The 12524-nt window shown below is 43.6% G+C and overlaps 1 protein-coding gene and 3 non-coding genes across 4 annotated transcripts in view; 3 read left to right on the top strand and 1 right to left on the bottom strand.

The window, feature by feature from the left end:
* Window positions 1-2973, bottom strand: part of LOC109487567 — a 12732-nt gene extending 9759 nt beyond the window's left edge. The window contains exon 1 of the mRNA XM_019791575.1: window positions 2644-2973. Coding sequence (XP_019647134.1) covers window positions 2644-2948 — 305 coding nt within the window. The 5' untranslated portion in view covers window positions 2949-2973. The remainder of the gene's footprint in view (window positions 1-2643) is intronic.
* Window positions 953-1024, top strand: Trnaa-ugc. Its single transcript has one exon. It is a non-coding gene; the product is annotated as a tRNA-Ala (tRNA).
* Trnaa-ugc lies at window positions 1427-1498 on the top strand. Its single transcript has one exon. It is a non-coding gene; the product is annotated as a tRNA-Ala (tRNA).
* Window positions 1727-1798, top strand: Trnaa-ugc. The gene has a single exon. It is a non-coding gene; the product is annotated as a tRNA-Ala (tRNA).
* Window positions 2974-12524: the final 9551 nt, after the last annotated feature.

The following is a 12524-nucleotide window of genomic DNA, read 5'->3' on the forward strand; positions in this document are numbered from 1 at the left end:
CAATAGAGATATTATGAGTCAAACTTTGTTTTTATCAGCAGAATGATTTGTGGTGGCACTTTTGTATTTTATCAAGCTGTCATGTGCAGGTCGTTTAGTGTCTTGTTACCATGGTTTGTTTACTTTGATGGCCAGCAGGTCATTTGCCTTAGCCTGGGTACCACTCCCCAGTAGTATATTCGCAAACTCTATAACTGTTATAGAGTTTGCGAATATACTACTGGGGATGGTACCCAGGCTAGTGGTAGAACGTCCTTGATCAAACTGAGTTAAGCTAGATAAATACGTACATGGCGAGTAATTCGTTACAGGCAACAGCTGCGTATATATTTACAACAGCACGGATCTGAGTCAAAGCTTACTTATCGATCGACCCATGCATTGCCATCGCCTCATCAATTGTTTTGAATTGCTTATCTGATACGTTCGGTAGCAGATGTTTTGGGAAAAACAACGTTTCAGAAATATCGATTTTTTTAAAGATAGCGCAGTGCTATCTCAGTTCCTGTTATTCCGAATTCATATCGTCGTTCACTACATACATGCATCATGGATTATATCGAGTCTTTAATTAGCCAACATACAATTATCGACCAATAGAGTTCGTTCTTATGTTGGTGTATATAAGCCAACCAAGCTATACGTTATACAGGGGTGCCAGAGTATACAGTGCAATTTTACGGAATACAGAGCAATTTTACTAGTTCAAAATTGCACTGTATACTAATACGATTGCACTGTATTCCGTAAAATTGTACTGTATACTAATACGATTGCACTGTATTCCGTAAAATTGCACAGTATACTAATACGATTGCATTGTATTCCGTAAAATTGCACGGAATTACTCTGGCACCCATGTTATAGCGAGACTAATAAATATACATGCAGTCTAGTGTACTTGACGCTTCCTATTGAGGATCTGACTATTTGCCAGGCGGCTGCATCGTGCGGGGATGTAGCTCAGTGGTAGAGCGCACGCTTTGCATGTGTGAGGCCCCGGGTTCGATCCCCGGCATCTCCACAATTCTTTTTATTTTAGTACAGGACCATCTAAATATTCCTGTATGTACGTATCGTCCTAAGAGACTAAAAGATGCTACATGCAATAAAACGGATACAGTGTAGAATATAATTTCACCTTAGAATTGGAGCTTTTGTTTTTCTATTGAGCGTTTTCACTTACTTTATATTGCACTGAAGCTACGTTCGCCTCCATCTTTGTGTCCCAAAATCGTACTTTAAAACATTTCTGTTATTTTATATACTATATTTCTAAAATTATTGTTTTTTTACGAAGGGCGCGCCCAAGTATTTGCTATGCTTCTTGACAACGTCTCAGGGGCGGAGCCTCTTGTGTGGTACAATGTATTACTTTGCTTTTGGAAGTGGGGCAAAATCATATTGACAGGTAAGCAGCACAGACGGGGATGTAGCTCAGTGGTAGAGCGCGCGCTTTGCATGTGTGAGGCCCCGGGTTCGATCCCCGGCATCTCCAGTCTTTTCTTTATCTGGACCCGCAAATAAATCTTTTTTTTTTCTTTCTGAATGCAATACTCCAGACACACTGCGAAGAATGGTATACTTTCGTGATATAAGGGATCACCCTTTCAAAACGTTTCATGATCACAATGATATATTTTCTCATATTTGTGAATTTTGTTCAGGACATAGCAACTTGCCTTTTTCACGGGAAAGCCCTGAAAAATCACATTGAGAAAATGTAGGGGATGTAGCTCAGTGGTAGAGCGCGCGCTTTGCATGTGTGAGGCCCCGGGTTCGATCCCCGGCATCTCCATATTTTTCCTCTGTAAGGCTACAAATATTCTGGATTGTTTGTATAGAAGACAGCTTTATATTCATTAACCTTTATACAATGTTGTGAATTGTACGTAAAGCATGTGCACACGTAAGGAAAACACTGTTCATGTCGCCTTAACCCTCAATGGTTGACCGTGTTATTCCTTGTGCACCTTTGTTTATTTTCCTTGCTGCTTACTGAACCCATGTCATCTCACCTCTGGGCCTTGATGATGGCTATGTAGGAATGTCTGTCAACAAAACAAACACTTGTCACAAGTGTCTGCATACTTGTAATCGTATGCACACGCACGAGTTGGAGTTGACTAATTTGAAGGGTACCTTGGAAGCCAGAGTACAGCGGGTCGCGGCTGATTTCTTTTCGGGGACGCTAACTACCCTGGCCAGCTGGATCGTGTTTCGCGGGTATATGTGCTTGGCGGGCCGATAAGAAATCAGCCGAAACCCGCTGTACTCTGGCTTCCAGGGTATTTGAAGGGTTATGTCAGTGCAGCATACCCCAGCAATCACGAGTGTATTGACAACATCAAGTCGCTGTTCTCGGCGCAATGCAACCAGCTGGGAGCATGAGAAATTGTACGGTTATTCAGAATTAGATCTAGAATTGCAACTTTTGCTAGCAACGCAGGCACATCGTGTACAAGCAGATGTTTGGAGGGGGATGGCCAGTTTTCCTACCCACACACAACCAGAAATTTGTGTGTTAGAGAAAAACGAATTATTCATAGTACGTTATGATCATCTGCTTGGAATTTGAAAAAGTTAGCACCTGTTATGATCACGTGACACCCCTTCAAGGTCATGATCCAGAACTAGCCTTACCAGATGCAGTCGTAGAAAAGCCACCTCCTCTGCAAGCCAGGCACCATGAATTCACTCTCCGGTCGACACGCGTACGCCGTGACCCCAAGTCCCGCTAAAAACACCAACACCAGCGCGTAGGACGGCAAGGCACTAACCCACAACAATGCGCCGCCATCTTGTTCTGACCCCTCTGCTACAGCAAGGTCGTTCCGGACCAGCACCCTGATGTACAGCCACACCCCGCTGGTTGCCACTAGCAACAGGGACGACAGCTGGAGGCGAAGGAGCCAAAAGCGCGGGTATTCGCGATCTGAGTCTTTCATGTCTGTGCTGTGGTGTGTGTGTAACGTATGTGTGACTGTTGGGTAGGTCCCCTGGCATAGAAGGGTTGTAGTGTAGATGTGGGAAATGTTTAACCTGTTCAAATATGCCGTGTGACAGCGTCGGTGCCTTGGCGACGGTGCTCGACGGTACTTCATACGGAGATGAACATATAAACCGACTTAAGGAGGATAAAAATAGCATAGGTTTGATATCGGTTTGATCACGATAAATGAAGTAGGTTCTGTCAGTTCAACTCAGTTTGATGTTTGAAAATTGTTTCCATTGACGTTAAATGCATCCAATGCGATTTCAGGGCAGCAAAACTGGAAATATTCTGAATAAGGCAATCTTTGTGATATTGACACATGCTGCTTCACATTAGAACATTTGAATCAGCATTTCATACTTCGGGCATTTAAAACTGCAGAAACAAGGCCCAAGATGAGTCCTTTATTTTCTGGGTGGTACCCTAAAAATCAGACCAGGGCCCTTCCAGTAACGATTCTCCGTTAGAATTTCGGGAAGTCTTGCTCCATGAGGGTCAATATATATTGGGATAGTGTGGTTTCAACTCAATATGTAGATAAGTGACTGGAATATTGGCTTTAAAAAATCGGGCAATTCAAGCAATAAAAACTGCATTGGATGCCTTTAAGAGTGTCTAGGTCGGCAAAGAATTGAGCGTATTTTTCACCTGAAAGTCTACCCTGACACATGCACAATGTACGGGGCTTAGTGCGAACACCGTCCGTCTGAGATGACAGACTCGTCGGCCGAGCATATATTTTTTTTATTTTCCTGCTAAAGTTACATGGTGCCGGCTTCAAAACGGCGCATGTCATCGTGCCTGCCACGACAACGACGGCCTCGTTACCACAACAAACATAACTACAGCAATCAAAAATTTGTGGCTTTCAATTGAAAAGTTGGTTTTGGTGTGACCAAGGCTCCTGGCTTGGACTGACGCCTTTTCTTGGAAAATTGGTCTGGCATCTGTGCTTCCGTCCTTCCGAACATTAGTGCTTGCATAATGCATATAACGTTACGCGCACATTGCAAAATCAAATGTAGGCTGACACACTGCGAATCACAACTGCCAGTCTAGTTTTATGACAAAATAGTAATAACTCTTGCGACTTGTCTTTATACCATCAGTCTGTGTCTGTATCTGTATAGCCGGTATAACGGCCCTTCGGCGTAACACACCGGCTTCGCAGGCACGCGGCGCAGCGGCAGAAACCAACCACTTGCTCTTATTGTAAATATTGGCATGAAACTTAACTTGTGTAGCTGAATTTGATGTTCTCAGAATGTTCCATAACGTTGGTGCATGCTCTGACATTCTATAGATACTGCGTTTCGTAATGCAATGAACATACGTTCAATGACGTTTTTACCCTCTTCAAAGATCTGATTTGTACTACCAACGCAGACTTCTCCCTCCACCATGTCTTCGGTCACAGCATCCCAGAAACAGAGACACGTTTCGTTACCTTTTCGGAAAGATCATTGAAGGATTCCGCGAAACCTCAGCGCCGTACCGCGAAATGTCATGTTAGATAATTTTGGAAATCTTAGCTTGACCTATTTCACGTTTCCCCGAAAAGTAGCCTGCCTTTTCCAGAAAAGAACGCATGCAATGGCTCACCAGTACAACGTCTGCACTTACGTAAAATGGGATCACGACTTTTCCTGGTATCATTTACCATATTCATACGTTCTGTTATAAACTGTGAAACTGCCCATGAGTGCCAGTACGGTACAGATACGGTACCAAGAACAACCAGCCCAGACCTCTGCCTTGGAATCCGACAAAAGACAAGCCAGAGGAACGTCTTCGGGTCTCAATAGAGTCTAGTACTACACAATGCATCTCTCGCCGCTTCCAAACGGGGCTCAACTGCTGCAAACCAACCTAGAGGCGGGGGTCCATATTGAAAACACCAGACGTCATGTCAACTTAAGTTACACCGTTGACATGTCTACAGGTACTGTGTTCCTCTGTACATACCTTTCTTTTTGTCTGGATACAGCCTGCTTATGGTGTAATTTTGGCTGTTCGCCTGGGACAACAACTTTCTAATAGCGGCGGTGTAATACAGATTCGTATCTTTGCTAGTTCCCCAAAGTACAATGCATATTGTTCCCGTGAACGTATCTTCGTTATGATATGTCAAATACTGTATACTTTCTATTCCTGCGAAAACACTTATTTGCTTGGATCCCAAATGTGCGTTATGAATTGATAGACTGAGTCCGCACCAAATCGTAACATTTCTAGCCAGTCCCCCCAAAGTACAATTCATATTGTTCTCGTGAACGTACCTTCGTTGTGAGATGTCAAATATACTTACTATTCCCGCGAAAACACTTACTGGCTTGGATCCAAATGTGCGTCATGAAAGTCCGCACCAAATATCATTTCTAGCCAGTTCCCCCAAAGTACAATGCATATTGTTCTCGTAAAAGTATCTTCGTTGTGTGATGTCAAATAGACATACTATTTATACGTAAACACTTGCTGGCTTGGATCACAAATGTGAAAGTCTGTACCAAATACCATTTCTAGCGGACAACGCGTACTCGGATGGAACAAGCGGCCGCCATACTCTCTACAGCTTCCTCCGCGCCCGCCGCAGCTGTATAGTCGCCACGCTGGTAACCCTGGCCATTGTGGGACTCGCCCTGACGGTGTTTATAACTAAACAGGTAACTACCAGCGCCATATTACAAATTTACGTGAAGCTGTATGGTAAATATATCAATCATGAAAATTTTTTTCTGAAAATACATGCCCAGTCTTCTTTCTTTTTCTTTCTTTCTTTTTCTTTCTTTCTTTCTTTCTCTCTTTCTTTCTCTCTTTCTTTCTTTCATTTTCGATCTTCTGATTTTGCAGGAAATGTCGCAACTGTCCAACTCTTTTCACGCTTGGAAACGCGTCCTGGACAAGGAGCATAACCGAACTGCCGCCATGGAACAGCGTCTTCAGGAAATGGCCAAGGCGATAGGTAAGCTGTAATATAATGAGTTGACTCATTTTTAATGAGGTGGTGATTAAGATTATATGAAGCCAAAATACAACATTTTCTGATTATATGTTTGAAAGACGATGCCAGTATAGCATTATTCGATCAACATACACTTACGCGTTTGCATCTCAGCATTTCTTATTCTAACACTCATCTGTAATGGCAATAACAAGGAGGGCTAAGAATGTCAAACTCTTTTTACACAACCAAGTGTTTTATTCAGCCGACATTTTGATGACCATCTGTCATCTTCCTCTGGGCAATTCTGACTGGTTCACATTGCATAGGTGTCACTGCTATAGATGCAATCCCACCTGTGCGACACGTGCTGTGCAATGTGAGCCAGTCAGAATTACCCTAAGGGTCATTCGACGGTGACAGACGGTCACCAAAACGTCAGCTAAATAAAACACTTGGTTTTGTACAAAGAGTCTCTGTCTTCAGCCCTTCCTGTTATTGTGAAAAAGAGTACCTTTATTCAGTGACTTACCAGCCTGATTAAACTATTCACGAACAGGTAGGGCTGTTGGGCCACCGGGGCCACCCGGGCCACCAGGACCTCGTGGCCCGATGGGGCCAGTTGGGCCGCCTGGAATGCCGATGTCCACAAGTCCTGCCGGACCGCTCGAACGCCATCAAACATCTACAGGGAGCATGTCGTCTACGGGTGAGACATCCGTTTTGTCATACGAGCAGAACTGTAACGTTTGAATAGTTAACTTGTGCCAAATTTGTACTTTCTGTCATGATGCTTGTTCCCTGATTTCTCAACTGTTTGCCTTGTTGTCTCGTTACAGGACACAAACTTACATGAAAATGAGGGCGTTTGACGACAAACACAAGTTAGACATAAATTACACATGTCACAACAAGAAGTCGAAGATCTTATACTGCAGTGAAATATTTAGGGCCTTTTTCATCATTGTGAATGCCGATGCATTTCCGACTGGTTCCCAGAAGGCACCAGACATACATATTGAAAACAGGAGATTAGATTAAATTTTGGGACCTTTGACCTAACTTAGTAACTTCCCTGAGATGCCTAGCATGTGGCAGCACAAGCAAGCGCAAAGGCACACAAAACCCGGGGCTATGCATAGTGCAACGAAGGAAGTCGTACTAATATCCATTCTGTATGTCTGTTTTTCCAGTCCTCTGTCCCAATGAGTATACAGAGTTTCGTGGGACCTGCTACAAGACATTTACGACACCCAAGGCCTTCAGCGATGCGGCCTTGGCCTGTCTTCAAGATGGTGGTACCCTCGCCATGCCCAAAGACAGCGATACCAACGCCTTTCTCACCACATTATTGACACCCAGTGACCACTTCTGGCTTGGCCTACACGATCGGATCCGAGAGGGAAGTTTTGAGTGGATGGACGGTACTCCACTTGGGAAGTTCAGCCCTTGGGGGAAGGGACAACCGAATTACCACAGTGACGTTGAAGATTGTGTGACGTTGTCGGATTCACGTGGGCTAAGCGTGTGGTCTGACATGGCGTGCCACGAAGGTCAACTCTTCATCTGCCAGATCGATATCGTTCCAGGTACTCCTCACAATAAATCATTCTTACGTGGAACTGTTCGTATGTATAATTAGGCCATGTTGATTTGATTATATGGATGAATTCTCAGGGAAAAGATTTGCAAAAAGGTTGCCTTCATTATGAAATCTACGTGGTCATGAAGTTTGAACCAATGACCAAATTTACACACACTACTCTCCAAGCAGAGTTTTGGGTTTAGGCTTATTTTTGGCGTGTTTGTACTTAGCTTTTTTTATTGCTCTTTCTTTTTTTATCATTGGTGTCGTTTTTTACGCAAAAACATAGTGTCATATGGCGAATAATGGACTCTTCATTTTCATCTCTTCACATTTTCTTCTTTTCTTTGTGAATTGATTTAGGCATTCTACGACATGAGTATCATTTTGTAATATTTCTTTGCAATTTCCGGCATATAATTTCTCATTTTGAAGCTACTTTGTACGAATTACAGTTTTCATTGTCGAAAAATATTTTGGGGAAACGGGCGAAAATGCATGTGCGGGAGAATGCCATTCGTATAATCAAATCAACATGGCCTTATGCACATTACTTATCTATTGTCGTGTCCATGACACTTGTAGAAAACTCTAGACTAATTTCATCCTAACTTTCCAGGACATACCTAGGTGACAAGATGGACCTCGGCAACAACTACAGACCAGTTCTCTGACGATCCTCAGTAACTAACGAAAACCACAAGAGCAAACTTCGAACAGCATCGGAAAACCATTGTGATAAAATGGATAAGAAGGCATTTACGCGAGCATAATACTATCTGTCCTTAAAAGTTCTAGACAACAACTACAACAAAACAAAAACAACAATAAGTCGATGATGTGACGAACTTATACACGACCATCTTTATTAGTTTCTGGAGCCTTTCACAAACACTTCCCGTAACGAATTGCCAGTGCATCTGTAGATACTTGTATCAGTTACTTTTTGCTTATTAGAATTCATTCATTTCTTACAAGTAGGAGCATATCTTACATACATTTACCCATACTCACATTTAACTTGTAAACTTGGACAGAACCTCTTTAAGACTCTCAATGTCTTCATATCCTCCATTACTTGAACCATTTCATAGAACATAACCATTACATAGAGCTGAAAATTAATTACTAGAGCTTAATCATATAACGCTGAGCTGCAAACAGTTTCTGATAGCCGTCGAAGCATAAACATCTACCTCTGTAAGTCAATTTATAGAAACAATCTTCAACATAGAGGTGGATTTAGTAATCTCAAGAGGATTTTCCCCCAGCTACAAATAAAGAGGTTTCCAGGCTTCGGGAAACGGCTTTAAAGAGTAGAGAAATTGGCCAAATAGACATATGATATGTTAGAAGATGTGGCGCTTCCCGAAGTCTGGTAGAGGCTAACATTTTGCAGCTATCAAAAGACCTGCTTGGAGATTAACCAATCACATGGTACCAGTAAAATTCAAATCAAGCCGTAGAGCGGGTGAGGAACTTCAGGTCGTGTTGATGTTAATAATTCACCATGTTCACCGCTTATTGTCTGTTGTTGGTGCTCCAAGAGGTTGTGGAACCTTTTGGTCAGCCCTGGACCCCTAGGGAACCTCGTGGTCCGCGCGGCCCTTTAGAACCGCGCGGCCCTTTAAAACCACGCGGTCCGGGCGGCCCAATAGGCCCGGGACGTCCTGGGACTCCCGCTCGGCCATCCGTTCCCTTCGGACCAGCAGGCCCCATGGGTCCCGGCGGTCCAGGTGGCCCTAGAATAGAAGTCATCAATAAAATAAATAAATCTTCTCAAGTCTATTTCTGTATTGCCAATATATCCAAGGCAGTTACGCAGTATTTAACAACAGGTTATTATTCACAAGTTTGGTCAAATGAATGTAAAAAAAGTTGATGATGAAGTTCAAAGCTCACCTGCCGCCTTGCTTATCTTATGAACACGCTGCTCGAGGTGGGTACTTCGGTTCCACTGGCCGTTAAACTCACGTTTCAGGGCGTCAACAGCAGTAGTCATTTCCTGAAGACGACAGCATGCAGAAATGTATAAGTATAAATGTCAAATTACATTTTGAGTCAGTTTTTGGGCGACTTGAACATTCCACCAATTTCTTTCTACTGTCATCTGTGTTGGTAGTTACGGTGTTTAAAGTTAAAACTTTTGTTTCAACACAAAGAATTCTCCCACCCAGAGCTTTTGACTAGTCACTCTCTCAGACTGACCCAGTGAGATTTGTCACGTGGCTTTTCTGAAGTGGGTCAACTTAAGTGAAAAATACCAGAGCGGCTGGTCGAAAGGTATAGATGAGGACAATTATTTGTGTTGGAACAAAGTTTTAACTCGAAATAATTTTCTAGTATTCTAGCACTGGAACATTGTAACAACAAATAAATAAATTCGTTTGTTCATGGTTTATCTTACGTTGCAATAAGTCCCGCCTGATTCTAAGATTGTCAGTTTTTCTCTGTAACTATATTGGTTAAATTTGTAAAACATATTGATTGAAGCTTTGAATCTTTGAAGCAAAAAAAAAATGCAGCTTATAATACCGTAGTGAAATATTGTACCGAAACTCTTTATGTAAAGATTAAAGTATTTCTGTCTGTGAATTACGCTTGACTCTCTGTAGTTATTGAAAAGGAATATATAAAAGAACATAAAAAACACTTAAAAGTCCGACCGACCCCTTTTAAAAACAGCAAAGATACGTATACCGGCATGATTTGAAATAAAACACTAGTATTTACCGCTTTGTGATTGGACATCGTCTGGGCCAGTCCCACAATAGCCAGCATTGACACCACAACAAAAGCGGCGGACATGCAGAAGCGCCAGTGGGTGCGGATGAAGGTTCGGATCGCACGGAGGCGCTCGCTGGCTTCGTTATGGTACGCTCTGTCTGCTATTAAAAGAGTATCAAGTTTCAGATTTTCAGCAGTCAAAATTTGCTGAAAAGTATGCGTTTAAGGCACTCAATATAAGATTTTGAGTTGGATGCGCATATGCCCGGTCTCACTACAAAAAAAGTAGCGTTTGTTTGTTTCTTTGTTTGTTTGCTTGTTTATTTATTCAGCAGATCTTCAAGGGTGTTTCTTTCCCCGTAGGACATCGGAGAGGCCCCGCGGAGGCGGAGCCGGGTACGCAGGCACGCGCCGGCAGCCCCCGGCGGGCCGGCGCTTCGACCCGCACGCCGACCGTACGGCGAGAGGGCGGGCCATGTCCTTGGTGCTGAAATGGGGTGTCCATTGAGTGCGACCAAATAACAGAGAACTAGAATAACTTCAATTTTCGAATCTCTGAATTGAGGAATTTGATTAAAGGGGGTGGCAATGCTTGCGTTAGTAATAACGTACCCTCTAAGATAACAGAAAAATCTTTTTAAAAATCTTCAGGAAGAAGAACGCAAGATACGGCAAAGTAACCTACCTGAGGACGGATACGGTGTGTAACGTAAGTTGGCGTAAAACCCGATGTCTCCCGCGCCAACCCCGTCTACAGGCGGTTTCGCCTCCCGCTTAGCTTGCCTCAGCCGGGGCACCTGTAGTTTCACCGCCTCGGCTTCTTCGTACGTGGCTGAAGACGCTTCTGCTGCCACTTCTCCATTCTTGCGCGAAACGTCGTCGTTGCCATGGCCAGCACCTTTTCTTGAACCGTCCTGATGATCAGTACTTGATTCGGACGGCAGCCCGCCCGTTTGTCCGTTGCCGGACCCTGCGAGACTGATACAAACCTACCGTGGCCGACAAGGACAAACCTGCGTCGCCTGCGCGCACACCTGCGTCGCCTGCGCGCACACCTGCGTCGCCTGCGCGCACACCTGCGTCGCCTGCGCGTATACCTGCGTCATGTCTGCAAAGAGCTTCCTCGTCTGCGCACGACTACCTGCGTCGTGCCTGCCAAGAGCTTCCTCACGCCTGCACAGAAAGAGCTTCCTCGTCTGCGCACGAATACCTGCGTCGTGCCTGCCAAGAGCTTCCTCACGCCTGCACAGAAAGAGATTCCTCGGCGACCTCGCTGCGCGCAACGAAAGCTCGCTGCACGGAAGAATACGTGTCACCCCTGCCCTGTTGAAGAATGGACGGTCCCCTATTATAGGTCAAGGGTCACATTCGCTGCCGTTTTTGTTTACTTCAGTCTCAAATTTTGTTTTAGTTTTTATGCTTACAATGTCCGGCGCGTTTATTAATCAATAACGGGCCCGTTAGTGATAAAATTAATTAATAGAAATCCTGCATAGATTATGTTAATATTTCCCTTACAACATCTGCCCCCAACAACAGAACCACCTCGTCTTCGATCTTCCCCGGTAAGTGCCCGTTGTTTATTTGCATGAACAAAGCGAATAATTCCAAAGAAACATTTTGAGGACATCCTATAGCAGTCTGGGCATCGATTCTTCCCGACCCGCGACGATATACACGGTTTTAGACCGGATTTGAAGTAGGCGACGATATGGGGGAAGGGGGGGGGGCAGGCACATGTAACGTTACAGTATAAATTCAACAAAAGCATAAATTCAACAAAATGAAGCAATCTTGTTTAAAGTAAAATAAAACATAACTAGAGATATCCCTCCAACCTCTTCCAGAATATTGAGGAGATCCATTCATTTGATCCAGAAATACACCTTGTCAAAGTTGCCTTTATTTTTGTCAGCCACATTGTTTACAATGTGTGAACTTCTGGTGCTGGCATAAATTCAAAAACATCAACTGATCTTCTTGAAACTGAACTGAAACTTGACTACTTATGTCACTCCCACATATTCTGGAATATCAAAGTGATCATGACTTTTGATCCAGAAATATGGACTGTCNTACAAACCGGCTCGGCTTGCTCGTACATTTTGTACTGCACTCTCAGTAACAAGTATGCGATCTTTATAACGTTGTGTATGAATATGACAAATAAAACCATGATTAGTCTACAGGTTTAGCTTCAGACATGGTGTGCAAGACTTACATGTACAAAGGAATTTTGTTTTCCCGCAGTGGCAGACTGATTTTCGGGGGAGAGC

The sequence above is a fragment of the Branchiostoma belcheri genome, unplaced genomic scaffold, assembly GCF_001625305.1.
Source record: "Branchiostoma belcheri isolate BF01 breed outbred unplaced genomic scaffold, Haploidv18h27 scaffold9, whole genome shotgun sequence".
Lineage (NCBI taxonomy): Eukaryota > Metazoa > Chordata > Leptocardii > Amphioxiformes > Branchiostomatidae > Branchiostoma > Branchiostoma belcheri.